This window comes from Fomitiporia mediterranea (genome assembly GCF_000271605.1).
Source record: "Fomitiporia mediterranea MF3/22 unplaced genomic scaffold FOMMEscaffold_12, whole genome shotgun sequence".
Classification (NCBI taxonomy): domain Eukaryota; kingdom Fungi; phylum Basidiomycota; class Agaricomycetes; order Hymenochaetales; family Hymenochaetaceae; genus Fomitiporia; species Fomitiporia mediterranea.
In genome coordinates, this window is record NW_006760397.1 from 188,424 (window position 1) to 197,351 (window position 8,928).

The 8,928-nt window shown below is 46.5% G+C and overlaps 3 protein-coding genes across 3 annotated transcripts; 1 reads left to right on the top strand and 2 right to left on the bottom strand.

Annotated features, from left to right (window-relative positions):
- Window positions 1–789: 789 nt before the first annotated feature.
- FOMMEDRAFT_128071 (ricin B-like lectin) lies at window positions 790–1,583 on the top strand (the record flags this gene model as incomplete). The annotated part of the gene is made up of 5 exons (XM_007270170.1): window positions 790–910; window positions 967–1,091; window positions 1,228–1,330; window positions 1,401–1,467; window positions 1,523–1,583. Coding segments are annotated over 5 exons (421 nt in total), but the record flags the coding sequence as incomplete, so codon positions are not given.
- A 566-nt stretch (window positions 1,584–2,149) lies between these two features.
- FOMMEDRAFT_148664 (uncharacterized protein) lies at window positions 2,150–4,460 on the bottom strand (the record flags this gene model as incomplete). Its single annotated transcript, XM_007270171.1, has 4 exons — window positions 3,919–4,460; window positions 2,972–3,316; window positions 2,788–2,919; window positions 2,150–2,736 (listed from the first exon to the last, which is right to left on the bottom strand). Coding segments are annotated over exons 1-4 (1,557 nt in total), but the record flags the coding sequence as incomplete, so codon positions are not given.
- Window positions 4,461–5,744: 1,284 nt separating this feature from the next.
- FOMMEDRAFT_128074 (sugar transporter) lies at window positions 5,745–8,616 on the bottom strand. Its single transcript, XM_007270172.1, has 9 exons — window positions 8,437–8,616; window positions 8,331–8,379; window positions 8,108–8,274; window positions 7,775–8,041; window positions 7,314–7,708; window positions 6,953–7,252; window positions 6,039–6,878; window positions 5,881–5,967; window positions 5,745–5,804 (listed from the first exon to the last, which is right to left on the bottom strand). Exons 1-7 carry the CDS (start codon window positions 8,474–8,476, stop codon window positions 6,519–6,521), a joined length of 1,578 nt encoding a protein of 525 aa, XP_007270234.1. The 5' UTR covers window positions 8,477–8,616; the 3' UTR covers window positions 5,745–5,804; window positions 5,881–5,967; window positions 6,039–6,518.
- Between the last annotated feature and the right edge of the window lie 312 nt (window positions 8,617–8,928).

The window sequence follows — 8,928 nt, forward strand, 5'->3', positions numbered from 1 at the left end:
TCTTGCTTCGTTAGTCAAAAGTATGGTGCGGTATCTTGTCCTCTAGTAGTGAGGCGAATCTAAAGCTCTTACGAACATTAGTCTGCCGTGTAGAAATCGAGTTCTTTGAAATGGTGTCTAGTTGATGACGTCACTAGGGTGACCCCTCAAGGTTCCTCGTTTCTTTCAGCTGCCGACCAGCCAGATCTGTCTCTCTCTTCATGATGTTCTCCGCCCACATCTCCTCTTGGATTCTCAAATGAGTCAGTGGAGCTGACAACGTAGCTTATCCCTTTGTGAAACCGTGAGTATCAAGTAAGTCTAACAATCGATACATAAGGATTACAACCTTCGGCTTTTGGTTAGAGCTTGATCGATGGAGGCATCTGATTATTAATTAACTAGGAGCATTTCAGTGCTCCACACCGCAGTCTAGAACCAAAGTGGACGGTAAATATTACTCAAAGCACTGGTAAGGCACATCCTATACATCACAAATGCCCGTACTAATGCTCAGGCCAAGAAATGTCTCGCATACAGATCCACTCATCTCCTATAAATCTCGTGTGATACCCTTCATTATATGCATTAACGTAAAACTGTGGAGAATGACGTGAAGGAGACGTATTCGAGATTGAGGGTCTCAACCTTTGCAGTCGGAATATTCTGCGCCGTGTGGAACGCTAAACGTCTGTGCCAAAGCCTCGTGCTCGGCATAATGGCATCTTCAAGCATATAAAACGGGTCTCATTTGCATCCATACCCCTCAGACTCCAGTCTACTCTCTAGAATCACTTACGACATGACTCAGGGTATTGCTCCAGGAACGTACAAGATCGTCAACGCAAAGGGAGGTACTGCGCTCGACCTCTCTGGTGGCGACAACCGCACTATTATTGGCTTCACTGTTCACGGTCAGGCTAATCAGCAGGTCCGCCTCATCTCCCTCCCATTCACTAGACCAACGTTCTGACTATTTATTTCCAGTGGACTGTCAGCGAGCCCGACTCAGATGACAACCAGACGATTTTCTGCCAGGCTTCCAACCTCTATCTAGCCATTGAAGATGCACCTAACGATTATACGCGCATCATTGCGAGCTCGTCTCCGACGCGCTGGGCTATCCGACGCGCTGGGCTATCCGACGCGCTGGGCTATCCGACGCGCTGGGCTATCCGACGCGCTGGGCTATCCGACGCGCTGGGCTATCCGACGCGCTGGGCTATCCGACGCGCTGGGCTATCCGACGCGCTGGGCTATCCGGCGCGACGGTAAAGATCAGAACTTTTGGCGTGTGTTCTTCCCTGGAACTGGATTCAACTTCGATCTTTCCGACCATGGTAACCCAACGGTGAGTCATTTTGTTGGATGTGATATCGGCTAATTATTGATGTCGGGCAATGGGGATTGTGCTACTATAGCCTGGAACGGTAATTCACCTGTGGAGTGCTACTGATGGAAGGAACCAGCTCTGGAACTTTGAGAACGGCAAGCGGTGCTCTCTTGTTCTCCATAAAGCCCTTTATCTCATTTTAAACTCTAGTTTGAAGGCATTGATTTTGGATGAACATGGAAGGGCTAATATTGACATTAATTTTCTAACCGCTCCTATTCCTTAGATGTATAACTGCATCGATTTGTGTACTCGAACTATATGTGCTCACAATACATGCGACAGTCAGTACTATCTGATTTGTAACTGCTTTGTACGGAGTATTTATAAAGGTGTATATTCTACAATTGGTACCGTCTTGGTTGACAGCAAGGGGATAAATGAGGAATTAATAAAAACAATTATTAATGGAATCTTCAACCAAGCGGAGATTCTATAAGCAAGTTAGGAGTATCTGCGTTGTGGTCGAGAGGTAGAACGATTGGCACTCTGTAAAGCAAATTCTGTTCTCTGTTTGTTACTATTATACAGATCCGAAACCGCTGCTACTGTAATTACCAGACTGTACTACTGGGGTACGTTATCGCTGACAGAACAGAAAATGGCGGCGGACTTCTACTGAGAGCCTCTTCAATACTGACCGGCTTCTCGTCATCAACATCACGGGTGTCCAATACCATGTCTTCCTTGCTTCGCACAGAACATCCAATATTGTCGTCGTGTTTGTCACAACGACTCTCGTCGACGGTCTGCTGCCATCCAGTAATTCTCTGTGCATTTAGTTCCACCATTTCCTTTTCACGTCGCTCTTCCTCTGCTTTAATGTCCTCAGGCCGAACGCCATGAATTTTCATCTGCATTGCAAGAACCCAGTCCCAGAAATCGAATTCTCTTTCATCCTCGTTAGCTCGGTCACGGTTATCATCACCAGTTCTCGACCGATGAGCATTCCTTTCGCTACGTTTCTCAGATTCTGCCTTGCGTTTGCGTTTTAGCTCTTCTTTTTCTGCATTTCCTTCTCTATCTTCACCCCTTTTGATAATACCATCCGGATAGTGCTTCTTTTCGGCGGTTTTTTCCAGCATCTCCTTCGCACTTGTACTACAGAAGCGATAAAGCACGGCGTAGGCATAGGTGATGTCAAGTAAGATGTCTTTAGGTAGGTACTCCGCAACAGTTCTCCGTCGTCCTGTGGGAGGATGTTCCAAACCAGAACCCTCTTTCATGTGAGAACGGGCACCGTGATGTAGGTTAGCACGCCTTTTCTCACTCTCTAGCAAGCAATGGATAGTGACACAATAAATGTCTGGGGGATCATTTTCTCCACCTGGCACCTCGCTGGTCTTGAGGAACCTGTTCGGTGTCTACGAACATATTATTTAGTGTTATCACAGAATACATAGCACATTACTCACCTTAAGGAAAGCATTGTTCTTCCTGTCAAAAGCGCGATGAAGTCGTACATCCGTCACTATCTGATTCTGATAGTCATTGATAGTCATGGTATTGTTGGGATCACCACGGCTTGCTAGTAGTCTGTGAAGATACTGGAACATAAAAAAGTAAGCATCAGTTTTAATTCACTGTTATGAAGCTCACGTCGTCGCCCTTTGCAAACGGTATCAGGTGGCACACATCACATTGGTCCGGCGGCTCCTGGGTAAACGGGCAACCACCGTAGAATTCCTTTAGATCTTCTGGTATAACACGAGACCGGGTAGAGGTAGAGGACTTGCGATCGTTGCGAGAGCCCCTCAGATACCAATCCAGGAAATTTGCTTCTCCGTCAAAACAAAAAACATAATGGTCTCCCGGGATGACATCCTCTTCCATTTCCTCTCCGGTAAGATCCTCGCCGCTATTAAGAAGACGAAGTCTCCCATCAATACCGCATATATGAGTCGATACATAGAGAAGCCACTTGCGCGGCTTGAGTGAGTAGAGCTGCATGCAGTCATGAGAAATGTGCAACAGTGGGCTGGGATCGTGACCAAGCGACATGTACGACAGTGAAACTCTTTTATCCTCGCCTGCGTCGCCTGGAATGCTGGTACTTGTTTGAGGGGCAGCGGAGTCGACACTCATGGTTCCTGACAGTAAACTGCGAGTGAGTAGTTCAAGTTGAAATGCTGAGCCACAACGACATGCTCTAAAGTCACGTTATAGTTTTCCTCGCCTCGCCTAATTTATTTGATTATATCTGTACTTATGTTAAGTACGCCTAATATCGCGGACTTCAGAAATGATTCACAATGTGGTCATAAATAAATCCAATAATGTTTTTGCCTTTTATTCAAACCAACTGAACATTTCCTGCCAAAATAAAATGCCATAATGCATAAATCTCTTAGTGAATTGACAAATGACTCTTCCCAGAATTATCCATAATGACATATTCTACTGTATCTGAAAGTATGTTCTTTTGAAGTAAAGAACAACTAAACTACTATGGCTAAAAATTATCGGACTATACTATTAGAGTATGTTTCGGCTGGTCAAATAGAATATGATGGCGGTTGTCTACTGAGAGCCACCTCAATACTGACGGGATCCTCGTCATCTCTGGCGTATGCGTGCAGTATCACTTCTCCTTCGTCCATCTCAGAACGTCCATCATTGACGTCGTGTTCGCCACAATAACTCTCATCAACACCCTTCTGCCATCGAGCAATTCTCTGTGCATCTAACTCGTCCGCCTCTCTCTTGCGTCGTTCTTCCTCCCCTTGAATGTCCTCGGGTCGAATGCCATGTATCTTCATTTGCATTACATCAACCCAGTCCCAGAAAGCGATTTGTCTTTGGTCCTTTTCAGGCTGCTCCTTGTCTCTTCTCAATCGTCGAATTCGCCTTTCCTTGGCAATGTCGACGGGATAGCGGTCCTCAGCATACTTTTTGAGCATCTCCTTCGCGTCTGTACTGCGGAAGCGATAAAGCACAGTGTAGGCATAAGTGACATCGAGCAAGACGTCTTTAGGTAGGTACTCCGAAACAGTTCTCCGTTGTCCCGCGGGAGGATGCTCCAAACCAGAACTCCCTGTCATGTGAGAACGGGCTCCGTGATGTAGGTTGGCTCGTCTCTTATCACTCTCTAGGAAGCAATGGACTGTGACACAATAAATGTCTGGGGGATCATTCTCTCCACCTGGCACCTCGCTGGTCTTGAGGAACCTGTTCGGAGTCTATGGACATACTGTTCAATATTGTCGCAATGCACATAGTACTCTGCTCACTTTAAGGAATGCATCGTTCTTCCTGTTAAAGGCGCGATGAACCAGCGCACTCGCTATTATCTGATTCTGAAAGTCATTGATAGTCATAGTATTGTTGGGATCACCACGGCTTGCTAGTAGCCTGTGAAGATACTGAAAGTAAAAAGTAAAAATCATTTATACTTCACTGTTATAATGCTCACATCGTCACCCTTTTCAAACGGTATCATGTAGCACACATTGCATTCGTCTGGCGGCTCCTGGATAAACGGGCAACCGCCATAATAATCCTTCAGTTGCTCCGGTACAGCACAGGACAGAATAGAGGAATAGGAGTCTTTATCACAGTGAGTGCCCCTCATGCGCCAATCCAGGAAGTTTGCTTCTCCGTCAAAACAAAACACATAATGATCTCCGGGGTTGACATTCTTTTCCATTTCCTCTCCAGTAAGATCTTCACCCCTATCAAGGAGACGAAGTCTCCCATCGATACCACATATATTGGTCGCTACATAGAGAAGCCACTTGCGTGGCTTGAGTGAGTAGAGCTTCATGCAATCATGAGGAATGTGCAACAGTGGGCTGGAATCGTGACCAAGAGGCATGTACGACAGTGAAACTCTCGTATCCTCGCCTACTTCGTCAGGGGCGTTGCCGCTTCCTTGCTTGGAGGTCATCATTTTGTGCAGCAGAGTCAACATGCATAGTCCTCGAAAGTGAGCAGAGAGCACCAGAGTGACCAGACTCGAACCGAAAGTCATGTGCCAGATTTCCACGCCAATATTTAACCATGTAAAAAAAATCATTGCTAATTTAAATAAATTTGACCTATTTATTTAACATATAAATAATTAAGAAAAAAAGGGACAAAGTAAATCTATTGTAAGCTATATGTCTTTGATTTGAGACTTCATGCCAAATAGGTAATATTAAAGTTTCTTAGGACCGTTGCACGGTGAGTCCAGTCACGTGCGCCACCCTGCATCGAGCCCCGACGTGTCGCGCGCTTCATCACTTTCAACAGACTATCGCCCGCCCATAACATTTTATCGCGCGACAAAATGTCCTCCTTCCTACAAGAAGCTCTGGAAGGAAAGATAGTAAATATCATACTGTTCTATGCTCATACCGGGTTGACTATAGCCTTCATAATGTCTTTGTAGGATTTCGAAGGACAGAAACTCACCGACTCGATAGTCCGAAATGTACTCATTGGCAGCACTGTCAGTCGTTTCTCATCTTTTCCCAAGTTTTACTATGTTTGCTTACGTAGTGTTCTCGTGATTCTTGTTATTGTAGGCGCTTGCATTTATACTAGGCTTTGTGGCACAATCGCTACGCGTAACTTTTGGAACGTTAGGCTTGGGCACGGTGCTTCTCATTCTCGTGAGTGTTTCGCGGCGTTCCTTACCAATTAGAAGGTGACAATTGATGCATGTTTTTTGTGACGAATTAAGGCTGTTGTGCCACCTTGGCCAGTATATAGGAGACACTCTATCAAATGGTTGCCTGTGAAGAAAGCGACGAAATCGGAATAGAACTATTTGATGTATCACCATTCGTAATCCGTGTTATGCGAATGTATGTGGGTTGCTCATGGAGCAATGTATTGTGTGGTGCGGACTTGTATTACGATGCAGAGCACCAGTTCTCTTCTAAATATGGACCTTTGCGCGAAGTTTCCTGCTCCTGCTTGTGCATATTAATGATTTTCTTACTTGTCTTTTCTCAGTGTATTTGCTCATCCTTCATCTCAAAATGATTTGGGTAGTAATGGCGTGTATGCGCTTGTCCTTGCTGATCAGGCAACGAAAGCACATTAAAATGAAAGGGATTCGAAGCGGAAAAGAATAGACGGCGTTACGTGAAACAGTACAAGATACACTACACGAAGGTAACCAAATTGCAGCAGAGGAAAGTAATGAACAAACCATACATCAAGCCTTTTCCTTCCCCCTCATCTCAACACTCGACAGACTCCTCGTCTCATGCAACTCATGCTCAATCACACGTTCCTGGTCCCTTACGCGCTTCGCATGTTCCTCCGCACTAATCGAGCCGAAGATGACATCCATCTCTTCAAGACTGCGACCTTTCGTCTCGGGGATGAGGAGGGAGAACGTGAACATAGCACCGATGTTGACAGTAGCGAACATGAGGAAGATTTTGTAGCCGATGTTAGCGATGATGTGAGGAGTGGTGTATGTGACGACGAAGTTCCAGAGCCATTGAGAGGCTGAGGCGCACGCAAGGCCGTAGTGTCGCGTGCGCGTTGGGAAGATGTCGGAGACGTAGACCTACGTTAAGTTGAGTTTAGTCGATGCCGTTGCTTTTATTTGCAGATGAAAGATCAGACAGATGAAGTGCTTACCCATGGTAGAGGTCCCCAGCCCATACTGTAGAACGCAACATAAATGTATAACATTGCAGCCATGGCCTTCGATGCTGGTGGGGGCGCGGCGCCTGCAGGAAGGGTACCAGGAGGATGTGTCTTGAGAATAGCGCCAATGATGAAGAACAGCGTGCCCATCCCAAACGCAGAGATGGCAAGGGAGAGCTTTCGGCCAAGCGATTCGACGAGGAAGAAGACGAAGAGAGCAGTGGCAAGGACCTTGACGATACCGTATATCCCTGATGCGAGTAATGATTGCGATGCGCCTTCGTAGCCAATCTGAGTCGGGTTAAAAAAATTAAGTCAACGGAGGAAAGTAATGAAGTTATTAAGAACGTACGGCAGCGAATATCTGCGGTGCATAATATCCAACCGAGTTCTGTCCCGCCCACTGCTGCAACAAGAAGATAACAAAGGCAATTACGAAACGAACAAAGTTCCCTTTGCCCAGGAACGCTTCTTTCCACCCTAGATCTCTACGTGCCTCTTGCTCCTCCTCAATAGAGGCTTCAATCTCAGCCATCTCGAACATCACTTCCTCGTTGTCTGCCGGTAACTTACGCAAATATGAGAGATTTGCTAATGCTTCTTGCATGCGACCGCGTGAAGCGAGCCAACGCGGAGATTCTTTCACGAAGAGAAGACCGATACACATGATCCCTCCGGGGACGAGTTGGAAGCCGAACGGGATTTGCCAGACTTTCGCACCAACGGGGTTGTGTTGGCTAATTCCGACTGAGAAAACATTAACATATACATGTGAGAATAACCGTTAAAAGGGCACCCAAAGAGACAACTCACAGTTAATGAAATAGCTGAGCATGACTCCTATCGCAACCATGATCTGGAAGAGCCCAGTAATACGACCTCGAACGTCTTTTGGCGAGCATTCCGACACATAAGCAGGTGCGACAGCGGAAATAGCTCCAACACCCAGCCCAGCAATAACACGTCCAGCATAGATGTACGAAATACCTCGTCCATTGACTCCCGCAATTGTCTGGAGGATCGCACCAACAATGAAGATGAGCGAGAAGCCTAGCAGGGTGTACTTGCGTCCGAAGCGAGCTAGTAGATTACGCGCGCGTTAAGAATACTGAAATTCAATAATGATGAAGCGATCTGAAGATTGACCTGAGATGGGGGCACTCCCCAGAGCTCCAAAGAAAGCACCAGCTTGGAGAACGGAAACGACGTTGGAGGTGAGTGCAGTGACCTGTTTGGGGTCGATAGACCCATCTGGGTTGGACAGGAAATGTTGCTTAAAGTAGTCTTGTGCGATGACACTTCCTGCTACACCGCTGCAATCAACATGTTCAGCACACTGCATATGTTGACAGGGAGGTAAAGAACTCACGTATCGTAACCAAAGAGTACGATTCCCCAGAACGCGATGAACGCCAAAACTGAGCGAAAACGTGAGTGGTAAGTGTGCGGGCACGGCGAACGATAACACGACGTACAGTACACTCGGCTGTTCCGAAAAACGTCGCTGACAGCCATAATACAGCACCCAAAGTCAGCTCACGATTGCAATGGGCTACTGGTTGCGATTGAGGATGTGGAGAGAGAGGACACTCCCACGAAGGAGAAGACCAGCCAGAACATCAGCGCTGGTATATATATGTTCTCGTAACTCTGCATGCTACAACTCACGAACATGTTCGATGCCGGAGCCGCTATTTAGCGCTGGCATCGTGCATTTATTAACGAACGGGCCGCCCGGTCCATGTCCATACCGTCCCTAGATGCGCTCTTGCCCCGCATCTCATCATGGATCGTGATTTAACACGGATGTGAACCTGTGCAGTCTGGGGAAATGCGCAAATCTTACAAATTTAGTGCAGACAGATGATGATGACGAGACTGGAAAATACGATAAAATGGATTCCCGGATAGTAATCCGAAATTCGGCCGTCGTTTGCCTTGTCCGTTTTGAAGTTCTAAATCTTAAT